Below are 18,996 nucleotides of genomic sequence, written 5' to 3' on the forward strand. Positions count from 1 at the left end.
TGCTTTTAAAATTCAAAAAAATTGAAAGAAATAATCGCCGATCGCAATGCTTTGGCTTGGGGATTAATTTTCCCTGGTTTTAATGGTTATTTACCTTTCATAATCCCTTTGCTTTGTTCATGATTGGTCCATTTTAATTAGGGGTGTAATTTGAAGGATTTTTCGGAAGTGATTGACGTGAAAGAGCGAAAAAATATTTATTTTATTTTGTTGCAAAAAATATTTTGCCGCGAGAACCACTGGAAGAACTGTACTGCGCACGCGCGTGTATATTGAGCATGCGCTGTCATGGAGATTTTCATTGATAAAGAGCCCACGCCTCCAATGATATGGTCATTGTAGTGTGGTCCTGCTGTGAACTGGAAATATTCGCATTTCCCGCAATCGTAATCTGAAGAGGCTCAGCGAAGGCGACGATATTGCTTTGGAGTTAACAACTGTCATCAAGTTGACGGTCCGCAAGGCGAGCGTGTGTCGAAGTAACCGAGGATAGACAACTTACGATCCAAGAAGAATGTCGTTGAGTGAACTAGTTTTGAAGACCCTAATGCCAAGTAACTTTCTCGATTCGGACGACGATGATGCGAAATCGATAACGGACAGTGTCTCGGGGCTTAACAAGAATGAGTTCAATGTGTTTAATGATTACTTCGGACTGATAAATCTCGTGCAAAAGTGCAAACAAAACGCCATTCCGAGTAGCGAGATGGGCTTTTTCGAAGTCGATGAGTTCAGCAGATTTCCTCGGCGCGATCGGTTCGACAGTATCGACTCGGAGAATTCGTCTTCTGGCAGCTGCGATTCCTTCACAGATTTGGGATTGACTGTTGGCGACACCAGTGGCTTTCAACCATTTCCCAACGCGAGTACATTTCCTGGTAGTGGCAGTACATATCGACGAAGGGCTGATTCCTTGACAAGCTTGTCTCGTCGCGGGAAGGGAACAACAGCAACGTCAAGTCTCCCTCGTGCTTTTAATACTCCGTCGGCAAATCTACCTCAAGTTTGTGTGTTTTGTCGTAACAACGGGGAGCCTGAAGAGCTATATTCATCGCACGTTTTAAAAGGTCCTGATGGCAAAACAACCTGTCCGATCTTGCGAGCGTACACATGCCCTATCTGTAAAGCAAGTGGGGGTGATTCTCACACGATCAAGTACTGCCCTCAAAACCAACAACCTGCGCCAGTATTTGTGAATGGAGCACAAGTTACTCGTGTGGGACCACGGCCAAATCGCACTGTCGGACACAGAAAGACCCGCTGATGTGATCCGTCGCTGATTTTTACATGACGAAAGTCACAGTGAGGGTAATAAAGCTTATAGCAATAAACTCTTGAGGACTTTTACAACCACAATATCGCATTATGATCGCCAGAGCTTATTGCTGGCTAAGCTTTTTTATTGAACTCGAGAATTTTAAGCGATAAATGAAATTTTAAATCTTGAGAATATTTTGAAATTATTTAGCCTTTTTTATATATTTAGTTACTGTAAGTATAACAATTTGTAGCTCGGATTTTAGGGCACAACATGCGGTTTTGTAAAGCAAGTATAAAGCATGTATAATTGAACATATCTTTGAAGTGTTTTGCCTTGGAGGCCTATAGAGCTTTCCGCTTGTGAAACTAATTCGATATCCGCTCATTGACTTTTCCAAGAGTCGGCAATATTATTGTATTTAAAATTTTTATAATAATTTGAATGATACTAGGTACCGTTGTTTTGAAAGTAGAGAGGTATATATACTCTACTAAAATGACCTACATTGAATATTTGAAATATAAGAGTTCGTTAGATAATTGGCAAACATAAGTTTATTTATTCACTTCTAAAATTTCATAATGTAAATTCCTTAGGATGTCTGCTTTGTGTCAGTAACTTTGATCGCTTTGATTTCTCTGCAGTTATTGAACACGATCGTTCTGTCTTTTGAAAAAGCGGCTCTTTTGAACAGTGAAATAAATAACCAAAATTTTATTGTTGCAAACTACAACGATTTCGATGAGTTTTTATGTACAGACTTTGCACCGCACTAAGGAAGTGAAATAATATATGATAGAAATTTTGTATTGAAGAATTGTTGTAAACTTTAAATATTAATGTTAGAATTTTATTGATATCATGTTTTGTAAAATATTGACAATACTTTTTATTGAGTTATGTAGGGGCAATCTTTAACTGTTTGAACTCTTTTAGAAGACCCAGTTTAACTTTTTATAAGAGAATTTATATAAGAAATGAATTGTTGTTAAACAGGAAATAAAGGTAAATTTTGTAATATGGTAAATGCCTTCGCTTTCGTTCAAATAAATATTTTAATGGAGGTTATTATGCCGTGAATATTTTTCGCGTTCTGGTCCTATATCACGTTTCGTAATTCCTGACAGCATTGTTTACTTAATATTTCTTGGCTTTTGACGGACTTGCTGGTTTGAAGTGTTTTTTGTGATTACATAAACTAGACAGTAAGATATTCTTCATCGATCCGCTTAGGGGGTCTTTATATTCGGAGGTTGAGAGTTTTCGCTATAATTTTCCTGTTTCGCACACTACTTGTGTAAATTCTTATCTTACGCAAGCTTGTGAATTTGTGCCAAAGTCCTTCTTTGGTCGTCGTTGGGTCCGAAGGTACTTGAATGAAATACAATGCCAATTACAATTCTACTTTGCAAATTTTCTCCTATTAGTGTTGACATCAATTATTACAAGTTGTCATTTACGTATTTTAATGTCGGTTGGCCATTGTTTTCGGTGTGGTCGCCTTTTCTAGCATTTTCATATCGAGTTTCTTAAATGGTTGAGATTACTTCGGCATTTTATAGTCTGGTCATTGTCTGCGAATTTCCTTTGACGGAGAAAATAATTGTTCACATTTCAAGAGTTTTCCGACAGCAGGATGTAACGGATGTAACTTCATACTAAAAATCGAGTTGTAAATATTCAAATTTAATAAATATGCCGACTTGCTGAAAGTGTTATTTGAACGTAAAAGTAATGTCTTAGCAACGTCTGGTCATGGTAAATCCTATTTAAAATTTTGTGCATGTCATCACCTCAGAATGGGGCATTTACTTTTAGCCTTGAATGCAGCTAAAATCTAAAATCGTTATGAAAACAACTCGACAGTCTCGATGGGAAGCATAATAGGCCGTTACTACGTTTAGAATTCAGTATACTGTGCCCCTCCGCTATTACGATAGAATAGAAGGGAAAATTAGTGAAATTTCAATGTTTTATTTCAGTGAATAACCCGCATACCAAGTATTTTTCCTGCCGGTTTCTCTGATTAATAAATTAATTTTACTTTTAAGTTTATTATAATATTGTTTATATTCCATTGTTGCTTAGAAACCTAAAACTCTTTTAACCTTTCAGTCCAGTAAAGGGACCGCAAATTTTTCATTTTACAGTGAAAATAACGAGTCAGGCACTGCTTATATTTTAAAATTTTCCTACACACATAGCATTTCTTATAGTTAGTGTCGCAGTATTTACAACATTTAAAAATGTTAAAATCTAGATTTTATATATGATATATATAATTATATATATATATATATTATATATATAATATATAATTATATATATATACGTCCTGTTTTGCCTTTGTCTGTCAAAAGGTTGGTAAATAAACGCGACCGGAACAAAGGTCATTCCAAGTTAATTTGCATAATTTCCGCTCACTCGTGCGTCATTTCCAGGGCCATAATTTGAAGTTCTAGAATATCATTTGTCCAATATCCATTAACTGTGGTTATATGGAGAGTTTGAACTAAATAAAAGACATGTTTTCATTTCTGTATAAGCATGAGAAAACACCTTTATCGGCACAGAAAACACCTTTTTGAGAACTAGTTACCAACTATAATTTTAAGAGTTTTTACCATTTAATCACAGAATGGTTTAAAAAGGAAGGCCATTTATAATTCTCCTTTAAATCCCGTATTTTGTTCAAGTACAAAGGCTTGGTCATGTCACCTAATATACTTTCAGAGCCGTTGGTCGGTATGTACCCGAGGTACTTCATGATACGTGAACACCTTGTTTCGACGATTTTCAGTAATTGCTTGGGTATTTTCTTTCGCCACGAGTTAATCGCCAAGGTGGCATTTCGCGAAAGTGAAACTAGAGCCCGCTTTACAGGTTCGCTGGTTTTGCTTCGAATCCATTTGAATACCTCTTTCGACGGAGAAATATGAAGTTCTCGGAATAAATGCCGAACCAATCCTTCTGGATCTGTCGCCAGTTCCTCGTAACGAACTAATTTAATCCGATCAGGGTTGAGCAGAACCTCCCCGAGACTCAGTTCAATCGTATTGCATAAGTTCTTTACAACCTCGTCAGCTTCTCCACTCTCAAGAGCGAACTCCCGGCGGTCGCGCGGAGCAACCCAACCCAAATGATAGCGAGAGTAAATCATTGCTCGTGGATCACGAACTAAATATAGTACATAGACTCTCCCATTCCATGGGATCCTCGGTACCTGTACAGTAGGCTGAAGACCCATAGATGAAGATAGAACTGAAGTGATGTTTAAACTGCTGACGCTTAAAAGCCAGGACAAGTCAGCCGGTTCTATACGTTCAAGGAGAATTTTCGAGGCAACATTTACATGTTTACGACAAATATTGTTCAGTACCTCCGCAGAGATACCTTCATTGCACAAACTCCAATTTCGATTCGCAACAAAATTCGTTGCTTCATCGTATGTGGTTTTACAGAACGGCGGCGATACAAGAGACCTGGACGCCGCACGCCAGAGAAATTTGCGCGACTGCGATTTCAGGAACATATCATCTTTAAACTGACAGTTGAGAACAGCGTTCACAACATAGTCAACGTTTTCAAGATAACTATCAGAACTTTGATCCACAATGTTCTTTAGTTGTCTCAACGGCTCGTAAACAAAGAAGAAATCTGGATGTGAGTTGAAAATTCCTCCAAAGAATGATGATCCAGATCGCCCATGCGCAACAATAATCACTCTCACGCCGCTTGTGGTCTTAAATTCAGTTGTTTCGTCGCCATTCCTAAATTCTTTCGACAGTTTTTGCCACAGATCTGGTCGCTCTTTCTTCGAGATAATTGGGGGGTGGGAAAATGTCTCGGTACTTGAATAACTTGGATGGCTCGTCTGGGCTGGTTTATTGGTCTCAGCCTGCTGAGGTTCTTCAGTCGCTTCTTCTGAACTGGGATATACAGTTCTGACATTACGTGTCCGAATATATTTTGGTGAACGAGTTCTTGTGAAAACAGGGAAAAACACTGAAAGGTCTTGTCTAAACCCTGATACTGAGTAGTAAATTTTGTTCTTCAGTATTGTAGACTTCTCTTTTAGCGAAAATTGAAAAAATATGTATATTCCCGATGCCAGCAACAGAACTAGGCCAAATCGAAGTTTACGACGCATCCTCTGACCTGTGACACGAAATGAATTAACAGACTCTCGACTGAATATTATTATTTAATTATATTTAAACAACACTAATTGTTATTCATTCACCTCACCTGATTTGTTTAATTCCCGTTATCAAACTCAACTTTATGGCTAAAAAAATAACAGTTATAATACCACAATGAATAAGTACACTGTACAATCACTTAGGTACAATGTGTACTTGTTCTGTTGTTTAAGCCACAGCGTCAACTCGCGCAAAGATTATGCAAAACAATAGGTGACTCTCCCACTAAAAACCACTTCATTTGCTGACAGACATTTACCATTTTAGCATGCAATCTTGAAACCAGAGCCCGCGATCCATCGGGGGGATTAACATGTTGTGCGCGCAGTGGTTACCAGGCTCATCGCGAAATCGAACATGGCTGTTTTTGAATGGCTGGTAAAATTGTTCACACGTGCTCAGGTTCCTGGAATAAACTTCAAAGCAGGAAAGGAATTTTTGAACACTTGTCATGCTTCAACAAATCTAAAGCTTCGAGTTTTGGTCAACTCCACGAACAACAGAATTGAAAAATATGACAATATTTGGAGCAAGTGTGTGCTCTGTTTTGGAGTTTGTTTTGGAGGATTCCAGCTTTTTGATTGGGTAAAAACTAAAAACTTTCGAATAAATTGCACCAGTTTTATGGTACATGCAAAGACCAAAAACTTAAAATCAAAGCAGTTTAATTTTGTTGCTGATGTTGTTGAGATAATTGCCCCAGCTGTGGTACATATTGAAGGTCACGGTCGCCATGATGGGTTCCTAGGTCGCATGATATCTTCATCATCAGGATCAGGGTTTTTGGTATCCGAGGAAGGTCTGGTACTTACCAATGCACATGTTGTACAGAATATGAAAAATGTTACAGTAACCCTTGCAGATGGTTCATCCCTTGTTGGTGATATTGTGAGTCTCGATCCTGCAACCGATCTGGCAGTCGTACAGTTACGAAATCCAAAACAGGTAAGATTCTGACAGGATTGAAGTTTATGAAAAATTATCTATTTTAAAACATAACATTGATTAATGATTTTCATTCTTTTAGAGAAAGTTTGAGACAATAAAACTTGGTGATTCGTCAGTGATCCGACCGGGTGAATTTGTTGTGGCAATGGGTAGCCCGCTACGTCTGAGCAATACTGTAACATCTGGTATCGTCAGTACGGTCCATCGCGCAGCTGGTGACCTGAGTCATCGTTTACCTCATGTTGAGTATATTCAGACAGATGCAGCTATCAATGTATGAATTTGATTGTTACTGTTTTTCTTGGAACTAGAACTGATTGAAATTGTCATAGTTGTACAAACTAAAATGTTTAGTTCCTAGGTTGGAAATTCAGGCGGACCTCTTGTCAACTTGGTAAGACTGCTTTGGTCATCCCCATTTATAGAAGGCTAGGATATTAATAACCTAAGTGAATTTTGAATATTTTCAGGATGGTGAAGTGATTGGCATTAACTCAATGACAGTAAAAGATGCTGTTGGAATTTCATTTGCAATTCCTGTCAACATTGTAAAGGAGTTTCTTGAATCAACCAAGCAAAAGAAACCAAAACTTGGCAAAGGTTATATTGGCATTCACATGCTAACACTTACACCTGGAATTATTGATGAATTACTGGGTAGACTCTCTGGTTTTCCAAATGTCAAAAGTGGGGTGTTCATACCAGAGGTCATCTACGACTCGCCGTCACACAGGTATTTGTAGTTTATCAGCTCATAAAATCTAACAGCATAGGTATTGGTAAAACCTATTCTCATTTCTTCATAGAGCTGGTATTTACCCTGGAGATATCATAACAAGCATTAATGGAACAAAGGTGACTAGTTCTCAACAAGTCTACGACTTTGTTGCAAAGGGAGATTTATTGACAATTGAGATTTTACGAGGGCTCAAACGACTAAGGGTGGTTGTACAACCAGAAACTGTACTGTGAAGGAATTGAAAATGTATAATTTCTCGAACAAGCTTATTTATTTCAATATTTAACATGTAATAAACTAGGCTAGTCCTCTAAATAAGCAACACAAAGTTTATTAGTTTTTAACAGCAGTTTAATTAGTATCTGGTATGCCCTCAATATATACAAGTTCTTTAGCAGTGATATGATTGATATGTGACCCAATGTGCCTTAGATTGTCCAGGTTTTTCTTTATGACTGGAACTGAATAATGACTTGAACACTTTGCTTGCATCAGGATTCTCAGCAACAGATTTATATTTTGAGTAAGCATGAGTGTCTCCATTTGAGGAACTTTGTGGTTTGGTAATTGTTGATGATGATATCTTGGGTTTAGATTTTGGTTGTTTCATGGTTGACTCAGATCTCAAACTATTTGATTCAATTTGGGAAACTGGTGTTGGTGTATCAATTTTCAATTTCTTAGAATCTTTAGAAGCATCTAAGGATTGGCCATTTGCTCTCTTCATCTTTTTTGCTTTCTTCTCCTCCTTTGCTTTTTGGTGGCGTTCAAGCATTCTCTCCTTCATCTTTGTAAGATCTTGCTCATCTCCATTGATAATAACCAAATCTTCTTCCATGAAAGGTGTTCCACAACTGTGACATGTGGTAGAAGGCACCTCCTTAAGTCCACGTTCTGAGAACACACATCCGCATTTCCAGGAAAAACAGAAACGGTAGCGGCCATTCATTTCCAGACCAGAAACAGGACAGATAAAGTTGGATGCCTGGAAATCAAGGTAGGAATCTGCCGCATGGCCATTGGGTTTCCCGTCCCTTGGTTCTTTCGAGATCTTTTTGGTCAAAACCAGTTCTTTAACATCTTTAAGGCTGCGGATATGTTTTGCAATATCGGTTGTGGCTTTGGATTTATCCAACAGATATTCCAACACAGATTCCTTACGATAAAGATTGCCGAGTTCACAACATACAATTGGTTCACAGAGTTCTTGTTGTGTGATAGCGCAGTGATTCCATTTGGCATTTAACTCGATTTCTTTATCGACTTTTTCCGGTTTTTTCTTTTCACGAACAAGTTCGCATCTCTTGGGTATCGTTCCACCATCGCAACCCATGGTTTGGTCTTAGAAAATAGTGAAAAATTCGGCAAAAAGAAAGTGTAAAATATATTTGTATTTTGATTGACACAAAACAACATGAATTTGGCGAGGAACCTGGGGATAGAGAACAAAGATGACGTCACTGTCGTGATCTTTCTGTATTTTGAACATTTTGAATAAGCAATTTTTAATATATATTAATAACTGAAATTACTGTGAAAAATACAACTGCAATATCCTCGTTATTAGTGTCTTTCGTGCCTGAAAAACTTGCTAAATTTCTTTGCTAATTGTGCTCGAAAATATATAAAATATGTCACAATTTTTTTTAAATTTTAGGTAGGTGTTTCCAGTTGAATTTACTGCAAAGTTTAATTTTGGCAAAATTTCTGCCATAGTTAAAACTTTTACGTTTAAAAAAGTTTAACTTTTGCGCTTTGATGCTCAGTTAATAGTAAACAAAAAACAGAGTTTATAGTTGAAAAAGTAATATTGATGAACGAACTTAATCCAAACGAGACTATTCTTTGAGAAAAATACCCAAACTTCAAAATATAGAAATTTTCAGGGGGGTTTTCAGTGATGCTCATGGAAGCATAGTTGTAAACAAAACAAGATGGAGTCCTGTTTGATTGTTGAAAAAGAAGAAGAGAAACTTTCCAAGAAATATAAAGCTTTCCGGGAACATACTGAAGCTTCCTTGGAAGATACGTTAAAGCATCTTTCTAGTCTCCGTGAAGAATTATCTAAAGGTGCGGGAAAGCTTTATAAATTGGTTTTTTAACTAATTAAACTGGCCTTAATTTACTAGTAAATTTAATAGTAATTGTAATTGACGTTTTGATGTGAGTTGTTTGTGATTATACTATGCTTGTTTTTTCCTTAAAAACGTTTTGAACTTTCATACATGTTTAGTTGATACTGAAAATGAGTTAACCAGTACACAGCTTGAAATTCTTGGTGAGATTTCAAAGAAAGTGGATAACATAGTTTCACAAGTTGCTGGTGAGCATAAAGATCTACATGGCGCTCTTTCAAGGATTGGAAAATCAATTGATAGGGTGAGTTGGGATAATTGATAGGGTAGAGTGAGTGAAATTTGTCTAGCAGTAGGACTGTAGTTGGTTTCTCTAACCAATTAACATCCATTTAATTAAACATCTAGAATTTTGTTCAAGACAATACTGGTGTTAGCCAGCCTGGTGTGTTTGTTGGGGAGAAATTCTCAACTTTAAATGAAGTTTTATGTCAACATTTCTTTCGCCAAGGAAGGCTGGACATCGGTGAAAGTTTGGTGAAGGTAATTTTGCACAGTTTCTCAATCCACATGCGGTAATCTGGGAGTTCAATCTTACATGAATTAAACTTTACAGGAAGCTGATCTTGATATCGATGAGACTAAGAAACTCCCATTTACGGAACTAAACTTCATCCTTGATGCTTGTCGCCAGAGATGTTTGGACCCAGCCCTGAGGTACGGTATTAACTCTTTATTTAAAATAGTATGTATTGATCATTTCATGATTCATCCCTGAGAGTTCCTACCACTTCTATTAATACACACGCAGGTGGTGCCAAGAACACAGGACACAGTTAGAAGAGAAAGGAAGTTCGTTGGAGTTTAAACTTCATAGATTAAAATACATCAATCTATTAATCCAAGGCAATATTACAGCTGCTCTTTGCTATGCAAACAACTTTGTACCATTTTCAAAACAGAACTCGAAAGGTTGGTATTTGAAAGGAAGAATCCCTCTTCTATTAATTGGCTCTAGCTCATTATTCTCTCCATTTTTTTTCCAGAAATCCAACAGTTAATGGCATGCTTAGCCTACTGTAAATCAGGCATAGAGAACTCCCCTTATGCAAACTTGCTGGATCCTGTGCATTGGAGTGAAATTTGTGAAATATTTACCCGTGATGCTTGTGGCTTGCTTGGCTTGTCTCTTGAGAGCCCACTAGAGGTGTGTGTTTTAGCAGGTTGCCAGGCTCTACCTTCATTACTGCAGATAAAACAAGTGATGCAGCAAAGACAATGCTCTGGTGTTTGGACGTCAAAAGATGAGCTACCTGTGAGTAATACTATCGTAAAACTACCCTGCTAAAAGAGCTTGCCTTATGGTTATTTATCATCTTCTTGTAATTGCCTTATTTATTCACTTGTTTTATTTTCTTTCAAGATTGAAATTGATTTGGGTTCAGAGCATCGTTATCACTCGCTCTTTGCTTGTCCAATATTACGTCAGCAGTGTACGGATAGCAACCCCCCACAACGCCTGCAATGTGGTCATGCCATCTCAAAGGATGCATTAACCAAACTTACCAACGGCAACAAGTAAGTCATGAGAAATACAATTGTCAAAACAGACCCATTTAACCATCAGCTTGCAATGCACCCAAATGTGGCTTACTTTAGTATTTTACTTTGTCTATTGCAAGATGTCATCAGTGGTCGAAGACTACTGTACTACTATCAGCTTATAAGATAAGGGAAATCAAGGCTTTTGTGTATTTTTAAGAAGCGCTGCTTTATTGCATGAATAAAATATGTTTACAATATTTGTTTTGCTAGGATCAAATGTCCATATTGTCCGAAGGAAATGTCGCCAAGTGAAGCTAGAGAGCTCCACTTCTATTAAAAGCAGTAGAAACGTATCATCATCTTCATATGGTCGTCATCTTCTTATGAAACGTCTTGCAGTTCACATGCAGAACGCGTTAACAACAGTATAGATAACGTTTGAGATGCCTCATCACGGTATATTGTTGCTAATGCGTTAGTCCAGGAGAGACACGACGATGTAGAAATATGGTGATAATTCCAAAGTTTTCGTCAGAACTGCCGATTGTTAATGAAAATTGGCTTACCGTGTGCAGATTGGCTCAAGAGACAGTCATTCTTACCAGACCTCCCGCCTTAGCGCTAAGAAGCGGTTTAAAATGAAAGCGAAAATTCGTCGTTGGCACGTTGCTGTATTTTTTATGCTGTTATTACAACAACAACGTCTGGGGTAATGAATGACTGATGATAAGAATATATATTCTCTAAGCCATTGATATATATTTGCATGTAAATTGGGCATAACTTTGTATAATCACCTGTCAGTTTGAAGTAAAAATGTAAATTATATTATCGCATCTAATTCTTCGTCTTCCTCTCTGGACGAAAGTATAATTGCCCTGTGTAGATATACTGCGATATATTCTACTGCATGTGGGTAAGTTTTTTGTGTGTCTCTGGGTTCGGGTGTACCTGCTCTGACAGATATCAATAAAGCTCATCTTGCTCAGCCAACTATGAAAACCATATTTAAATTCTCGTCGTCGTTGCGAATTTTATGGCCGAGTCTTATTTTATTCATGCATTTTGCTAACTCTGTTTCAAACAATTCAACAAAATGTTATCGACGTTTTAAATACACTTTACCCTCGTGGTCAAAGTGTGATGCTGGAAGAGGTAGCAACGACCAAACAGCGGATTTCAATGATAAAGAGACGATGCGATTGCCTCGTATTGATCCAGTCAAAGTAAGTAAAGTTTCTTTATTTTTGTTCTGAAATTACTCATTGTGACTCCAACTAGAATACGAGTTCCTCGTCTTTTAAAACGTCGTTGAAATTAACTTATTTCTGTATAATTCGTACAATTAACTAATAACTCAGCCTTGACACATGCAGAAAGTCTAGGCAATTACCATTTTCTGATAATGTAATGTACGCCTTTAAAGTAAAATGGCACGATTAGTTTATGTTTATGCATGTAATTAATTGTTTTTTTTCCATCAGATTGGGTTTATCAGAGAAGTACAGCATAAAGATATAATATATACGTTGAAAACGCTTAGCCTAAGACCACCAATATTTGGTAAGAAAACAGTTAATTCTTTATTTCATTGCGTTCTTGTTTCGAGCTTGAAACGAATACAATATTTTTCCTAGAAAAAGTTTTCAAATTTTCGTAGAAATTCAAAACTTCCTCAGTGATGATGAATGCGATATGATTATTGAAATGGCGAAGTCGGACGGAATGGTAACCAGTGAAACTTTATGGAGTAAAACTGACGAGGTTCTCTCAGAAGGAAATTTTCGTGCTGTTTTCCAAAGCCTAGATGTCAATAATGATAACGGTCTTGATTATCATGAAGTAAGTGTTGACAAGAACTCCTTCGCTTCGTCAATGAAAACCTTTGGTTTTTTTCATTTTGTTCACATCTCTCCTGCAACATCCGGCTTAGTTTGATTATTATTACTTGATTTACCTCCATTTCTTTAATACCTGTTTTTTTACCTGCTTTTTTCAAATTCCAAATTTTATACTTGTTGGTTTCAATCTTTATCTTTAACCTTCCTCGTGTCGCCGCAAGCTATAGCGATAACAGCTGTATTTGTTTTATTGTGTGAGAAAAACAAACTTTTCATATTCCAGTTAACTTCTGCTGTGTCGGGTATCAAAGATATTCAAGTCGACAAAGATGATTTACAAGAAATGTAAGATCTAAAAACAGTCCTCAATATGTTTAGAACCTTTGTAGTTTCTCGTGCATCATTAAGATCAGATTATTCCTTTGAATTTTAGGTTTCAAAATTTCGGTCTTGATTTCTTTGATGATGGTATGAAAATCATTTGAAATAACTTATAATATATGATCATGATTTACCATCGTAAAGATAATTGGGTAAAAACTCTTTTGTCATAGATAAGGTCACTTTCAGCGAATTTGAAATATTAGTAAGCCCTGATGTTTATGAACAAATCAAGTCTTACTTGGTTAGTTTGGAAGGAAGAAAATCAAGCATAAAAAGTCGCAAAAGTTTCTCCACATTTCTGGATCCTTTTACCGACAATCATCGACAGGAATTCTTTGAAAAACTTCACCAGAGGTATGGGCCATGTATCTTTTTGTCAATAGGGTATAACCTTAAGCTTTTCATTTCTCGTCAATGACCATAAAAATTGCCTGGTCGATAGCCGAAATGAGCTTGCATGCAGCCCTAACTTTGTAACGTTGAGTCTCTCCTCCTCCTAGTGGATAAAAAACTCTCATATTTTCCATTTTAGAATTGCCAAGGTGACGCAGTTACCGATAGAAATGATTAGAAGCAGTGAAGCCTTACAAGTGAGTTCTTAGACAGTTAGACATTTCACGACATTTCAATTCGTACTTTTCACCTACAACTCACGTCAGTTTGAGATCACAAGTGGCAGCTAATTTTAACCAAGGGATCGCATCGTTTTTAGGTAATCAAATATGAAGTCGGGGGTCATTATCACGCCCATCACGACTCTGATGATGGCGAATACGCTCCATGTTGTCACTTGGTGTCCGGTGATGAGCTCTGCCGACCTTGTAGGTGAGACTTGGAGGAAAATATATCCTCTTAGGGTCCAATTGGACCTGAGTTAATGAAATCTTTCCAAATTCGTTTCATCTTATTATCTCATCTTCTGGATTTTCACCTATCACTAAAGCTTGAGAATTTTTGCTTTCCACTTTCCAGTTTCGACGATCCTCTTGTTTCCTCTGGATCCACGGCTATCAGTCTGGATCCCGCATTCCAATATTTTCCTCGTGTATCTTGACTATTCTCAATATTCTAACGAACCGTCATCTTGTAGATACGCGACGATGTTTTATTATTTAAACGAGCCAACAAAAGGAGGAGGAACAGCGTTTCCGTTTGCAGATAACATCACCTACGATATCTCGGTAGTAATTCTCAATTATTTATTTGTTCGCTAATCGGATGTGCTGAAACTTCACCTAGGGTTTTACTGGCTTGTTTTCACATTTACAAAGATATTTTTAAGAGAACGTTAAGTGATTAGAAGTTAATACAGAGCTCTGAGCTGTACGATTTCTCTGGGGTGAAACGAATGCAAAATATGAATCTGTGGTGATATGTTATTTTAGAAAACTACTCGTGATGAAAAATATCGTCTAAATTTGAGCGATCATTGTGATAAGGCAAATCTCGTGTACATGCCCAAGAAAGGGGCAGCTTTGTTCTGGTATAATCACGTGATTGATGACGACACTGGTTGGTTGGGAGAACTTGATGAAATGTCAAGTCATGGTGGCTGTGACGTCATTCAAGGAGTAAAATGGGCGGCAAACAATTGGTTCAATGCCGTTGATGATCGCAACGCTGACCTTGAAGTTTGGAAGAATTACGGAAATGCTCATTAAATTACTACCTTGGTTGGTCAACCGACTTGGGAAGTTGTAACTGCGACTGCGCTCAATTACTCTCATACCCAGGTCTTTTCACACGCAGCACGCGGAAAGACCTGGGTAGGAGGATGCGATGAAACTTTTTGGCGTAAAATTATAGCGTAATACAAATTTTGTCATTCATTTTCATTAGATTTAATCATGTACTCTTCAGATTGTTTCATCTTGCCTAAAATTGATGTATTCGTGTATTCAAAACTTGGTCACCACGTGATCTTAAATTGTAACATCTTATGATGGTACTCAGTCTCTTAAAATTTGCGCGGTCTATTTAAATGGAGGCATTTAAACTTTAAAGTTTGTACTGCTTTAAACAGTAAAAAGAACGAGTCTCAGCTTCTTATGTACTCGCAAGTTGCACCGCCAGAAAGCATTTCTTTCACGGAAGATGAAGAAAGAGATGTTCGTGAAAATCTTTGTGAACAAGGAAAGGAGAGTTTGACAGATAAACATTTGAAAGAGAAGCCCTCCAATGTTGCAGCAGAGAAATGGCTGGTATTAAAAGTTATGAATAAACCACCGCAATTAGTGGTTGTAAGAGGGGATGTGGGGAGGGTAAACTGGAGGGAGGGAAGAGGGGTGAGGGAGGCAAGAGAGTGAATGAAAGGGAAGGAATGCAGGGAGGGATAAGGAAAGGGGGAGGGGATGGTTCCTCCAAGGATAGAGTGTTGGGGGGGGTTGCAATAAAGAAATAATGATATCAATACAGGAAAGGATTTAAAGATGAGAATCTTGTTCATCTTTGAAATTATTAGAAATTTCAAAAGTTAAAAGAAAGACGGCAAGAAATGTGCAAAGCATTGCCTGAAAAGACAAGACGGAAACGGCCGAGGAAGACCATCAATGATGGTCAGTGTTGAAACAAACCATAAATCATTTTAATAAAGAAAATCTTTAGTTGTGCAACAGATCATCTAGCATTTTGCTAATTGAGGGCCGCACAAACTATTTGAATTTCAATACCTGTTTTTTGTTACTCAAGATGATGCATGCAGTTCACAAACAGTAAAGAAATCCACCAGGTGAGAGTTTATTGATCTTTTATATTCCCTATATTTATTGTGATTCTAACTCTATCTAAACATCTTTTAGGGAAATACTGAAAGACAACAGAGAACCTTGGAGTGAGCTTTCCTCAAATATCGATGCTAATATTCATTTAAATCAAGATAGTACTTCAAAACAAAAATCAAAGGTTAATATTATGAGTTTTATTATATATTTTAAGCTCAGTAAAATGACTAATGATTTTACAAACCTGTCTGTCATCACTGCCTGTTAGTTGGATTAATTTTACTTTATTTGTATTGGTTCCACTTAGTCAAAGCTGGAAGAGAGACTAGATGAAGCCCTGATGGAGGGTAATTTCTCTGAAGCAGAAAAATTAAGTGATGAGATATCTGAACAAGAACTGAGTGTAAAGATTGCAGATGCCATTGAAGTAAGAGAATACAAGAAACAAAAAGAACTTGAAGAAAAACTGAAAAAATCTAAAAAGAAGAAGAAATTGCTTTGGGGATTTGAACAGAAAGAGAAGTGGGAGAGTAAAGGAAATATGTGAAGAGATATATCTAAAGTTCCGTATTAAAAAAACTTCAAACGTACGTGATGTGGATCTTAGTTGTTCTTTAAACATTGAACAGAATTGATTTTTTCCGTGTGTCTACGTGCGAGTGAAGCTCCACGAAGCAGCGTCTTTGGATCAAGCGATTAGAAAGAAACCATAGTGACGGAAATAAAACAAGAAATATTTGACAAGATATTTGACAGCACGAGAGCTCGAGAGAGAAAGACTTTGTTGTATTATTCAGACTTGCATAAAATTTCTTGTTACTGATCTCAGAATGGATTTTACCCGTCTTAAAATGGCTGTATTTTAATAAAGTGAAAGAAGCCATTATGATTCCGTGGGTTTGTGTCTGTCTGTCATTATGATTAACGGCAAACGATGTTGACCATTACTAGCCCACGTGAACAGCACTTAAACTTCACGTGCAGCCAATGTGATAGAACACTTTCTAGATAAAATTGTACATACACGTGAGCGGTAAAAAAAAAAATTTATTTAATGACACATAAGTTAAGCAGTTTAAAACGCAATTCCCTACCTACGCATCCTAAAAGCAATGAATAAATAGTTTCTAATTTTTTTAATTCCTTAGAATATATAATTTCTTAGTTTTATTCCATGCACACCAGGAAACAGGATACTTCACCTATTGACGTAAATCGCCTGACAGTCTGTTCTGCAAAAAGCTTTGTGACTCGTTCAGCCTCAAGGACTGTCAAAGGCCACCGGTGATCTATGTTGCAATTCATTCACGCTGATCGATATATCAACCTGTAGTTATCACCGAAGTTATTATCCCAATAAATACCCCAGTTCACCTTGTAGCAAAATGCAAACTCTAATTTTTGCCCACATGAGTTCTCTAAGTTCGGAACTGGTCGAGGAATATGAAAGAAGAACGTATCTGTGTCTTCTATACTAGCGCCTGGAATGAAGCTCGCCTTGCTCTCTTCAAACGTCTTCCAGGAATCGAAAGTGTATCTCACGGAGACGTCTTTCTCAAATGCTATATTCTTAACTTGTAGTCGACCGTAGACTCCATTCTCGTTGCAGTATGTTTTCTCTAAACATATATTATTCTTTTGAATGTTCTCTTCAAATTCTCTGGCTGGAATCGGTGATTTGTAGTTGAGTAAGGTCGAAATTTCCCCATTAGATTTAGCTTGTCTGAAGCCGATGAATGCCGTTGCCAATCTTCTCCATTGCTCTTTCTTGCTGGGAATATTGAGTGACGTTCTTTCCTTCGTGAAGAAAAAGGTTGAAACGAGCGCAAGTCCTTTCGTATCGGCAAAATGAACAGACTTTCTACTTCGTGTGATATTCAAGGTAGAGTCAACATTGGTGATATGCCTCGGTGAGCAGTTAACTGCAGTCATATTGATTTGGATGAATTTCTACTGCTTGGCTCTCCGCACTAGTTTGATTGACGGCAGTCTGCTGTGAAGTAACATCACTTTATAACTTCACTTTGTTTTGTTTCTTCTCGAAATGTTTAATATTTCTTGCCCAAGTTTGTTATATAACGATGTGTAATTATATAATGTCATTTGTGCCAATCACCAAGCGTTTTTTAAAGTGTTCCCGTGAAAGACACGCCGTGCGCATTTGCTCCCTGCCTGCTGGGATATTCAGACTAGCGTGGGAGGTTACTATGGTGAACTTCATATTTTATTGTTGCGAATATGGCTTTTCGGAATTAGTGTCACAACAGGTCAACTTTGGTATTGCATTCCCTCGTCAGGTCTGACCAATTACCAGTGGAGACACAGGCATTTGATTAATCATTAATCAGCCTCGTTGTAGTGTTTGTTAGTGTAGCCATACCGAACAAAAGGCAGTAATTCATATCATTCAAGAATTTGTTACCTGAAGAGAAAGGTTAAAAAAAATTGTGATCACATCTATTGGTGACAAAAAGCAGGAATTTGGAACTTCCAAAGATTCATATTTTCACGTTCTTAAATCTCAGGCGGGAAGATGTAAAGTTTCCCTGGGCGCTTATGATGCTTGACTAATGCTGAAAAACATATAAATCAATACAATATTGTCTTGTATTCTTAATATATTCTCCAACATGACAGATATAAATCAGTTTAATCGCACAAAATGTCAATAGCGGTCCCCCCTTAACTTAAGTGTTGTTGTACAACGTTTTCTTTAAAAACTGACCTCCCTCGCGACTCGAGTATCGCCGAGGGAAATTTCCATCATCAAAGTGTGTCCATGCTTCCCCTATTCCTTGTTTCTTTGTGCATAATACGCTGTAAATGACTGTCTATTTTTTGAGAAACTGCGCACGAAGTTAAAACTCTTGGATATAAGCAGATGTCAGATGTAAAATCAGTACTGTACTTGACTGATTTTCCGTTTAAACCGGATCTGGCTTCTTTGCCACTTATCCTATTTGTCCGATTTATTCAAACAAGCAGCTTAAAATTCGTAGCATTCCGGAACCGTTGTAACCAGAACCTTCTGAATGATTATTGAAGAGTGATTTGGAAACAGGGAATAAAGCTCCAAAACATTGCTGAAACGTTATCTAAATTGATATTTCTGAAATACCTCGTAAAATGAAGTTCATATTCGTGTAGGGACTTTGCCTTACTTCAAAATTAGTTTATCCCACCTTTTGCCCAAAGATGGAACCGTTTCGTTAAAGCCTTCATTCAAGACTAGCGAGTCATCAAGTCATAACGATCTACATTACGCATGAGCAGAAAACTTC

General features: G+C 37.3%; 7 protein-coding genes across 9 annotated transcripts; 4 read left to right on the forward strand and 3 right to left on the reverse strand.

The window, feature by feature from the left end:
- Positions 1-332: 332 nt before the first annotated feature.
- Positions 333-2,314, forward strand: LOC114515757 (nanos homolog 1-like). Its single transcript, XM_028535049.1, has one exon. It carries the CDS (start codon positions 515-517, stop codon positions 1,262-1,264), a length of 750 nt encoding a protein of 249 aa, XP_028390850.1. The 5' UTR covers positions 333-514; the 3' UTR covers positions 1,265-2,314.
- Positions 2,315-3,601: 1,287 nt separating this feature from the next.
- Positions 3,602-5,586, reverse strand: LOC114516111 (carbohydrate sulfotransferase 5-like). Its single transcript, XM_028535490.1, has 2 exons — positions 5,510-5,586; positions 3,602-5,419 (listed from the first exon to the last, which is right to left on the reverse strand). Exon 2 carries the CDS (start codon positions 5,409-5,411, stop codon positions 3,882-3,884), a length of 1,530 nt encoding a protein of 509 aa, XP_028391291.1. The 5' UTR covers positions 5,412-5,419; positions 5,510-5,586; the 3' UTR covers positions 3,602-3,881.
- A 227-nt stretch (positions 5,587-5,813) lies between these two features.
- On the forward strand, positions 5,814-7,500 carry LOC114516112 (serine protease HTRA2, mitochondrial-like). 2 transcript variants are annotated; one of them, XM_028535493.1, is made up of 6 exons: positions 5,967-6,048; positions 6,212-6,408; positions 6,491-6,685; positions 6,773-6,805; positions 6,882-7,144; positions 7,218-7,494. In XM_028535493.1, the coding sequence occupies exons 2-6, from the start codon at positions 6,217-6,219 to the stop codon at positions 7,381-7,383; spliced, it is 849 nt and encodes a 282-aa protein (XP_028391294.1). In that variant the 5' UTR covers positions 5,967-6,048; positions 6,212-6,216; the 3' UTR covers positions 7,384-7,494. The 2 variants fall into 2 exon arrangements, with proteins under 2 accessions (XP_028391292.1, XP_028391294.1); XM_028535491.1 differs by having other exon boundaries at positions 5,814-6,408; positions 7,218-7,500.
- LOC114516113 (protein RTF2 homolog) lies at positions 7,403-8,550 on the reverse strand. The gene has a single exon (XM_028535494.1). The coding sequence runs from the start codon at positions 8,481-8,483 to the stop codon at positions 7,542-7,544; it is 942 nt and encodes a 313-aa protein (XP_028391295.1). The 5' UTR covers positions 8,484-8,550; the 3' UTR covers positions 7,403-7,541.
- A 503-nt stretch (positions 8,551-9,053) lies between these two features.
- On the forward strand, positions 9,054-14,839 carry LOC114516278 (transmembrane prolyl 4-hydroxylase-like). Of its 2 annotated transcripts, XM_028535706.1 has the most exons (10): positions 11,106-11,996; positions 12,255-12,333; positions 12,431-12,612; positions 12,895-12,956; positions 13,045-13,079; positions 13,166-13,349; positions 13,528-13,585; positions 13,708-13,820; positions 14,086-14,176; positions 14,381-14,839. In XM_028535706.1, the coding sequence occupies exons 1-10, from the start codon at positions 11,766-11,768 to the stop codon at positions 14,654-14,656; spliced, it is 1,311 nt and encodes a 436-aa protein (XP_028391507.1). In that variant the 5' UTR covers positions 11,106-11,765; the 3' UTR covers positions 14,657-14,839. The 2 variants fall into 2 exon arrangements, 1 of the variants encoding a protein (XP_028391507.1); XR_003686282.1 differs by lacking the exons at positions 12,431-12,612; positions 12,895-12,956; positions 13,045-13,079; ... (3 more) ...; positions 14,086-14,176; positions 14,381-14,839 and adding exons at positions 9,054-9,220; positions 9,384-9,529; positions 9,634-9,768; ... (2 more) ...; positions 10,272-10,540; positions 10,649-10,803 and having other exon boundaries at positions 11,041-11,996; positions 12,255-12,324.
- Positions 14,840-14,941: 102 nt separating this feature from the next.
- On the forward strand, positions 14,942-16,826 carry LOC114516260 (protein FAM204A-like). The gene is made up of 5 exons (XM_028535684.1): positions 14,942-15,196; positions 15,457-15,550; positions 15,684-15,723; positions 15,794-15,896; positions 16,023-16,826. The coding sequence occupies exons 1-5, from the start codon at positions 15,044-15,046 to the stop codon at positions 16,260-16,262; spliced, it is 630 nt and encodes a 209-aa protein (XP_028391485.1). The 5' UTR covers positions 14,942-15,043; the 3' UTR covers positions 16,263-16,826.
- On the reverse strand, positions 16,751-18,040 carry LOC114516261 (protein phosphatase 1 regulatory subunit 3B-like). The gene has a single exon (XM_028535685.1). It carries the CDS (start codon positions 17,645-17,647, stop codon positions 17,021-17,023), a length of 627 nt encoding a protein of 208 aa, XP_028391486.1. The 5' UTR covers positions 17,648-18,040; the 3' UTR covers positions 16,751-17,020.
- Between the last annotated feature and the right edge of the window lie 956 nt (positions 18,041-18,996).

This window comes from Dendronephthya gigantea, unplaced genomic scaffold (assembly GCF_004324835.1).
Source record: "Dendronephthya gigantea isolate DGI-Jeju-01 unplaced genomic scaffold, DenGig_1.0 000005F, whole genome shotgun sequence".
In the NCBI taxonomy this organism is placed as follows: Eukaryota; Metazoa; Cnidaria; class Anthozoa; order Malacalcyonacea; family Nephtheidae; genus Dendronephthya; species Dendronephthya gigantea.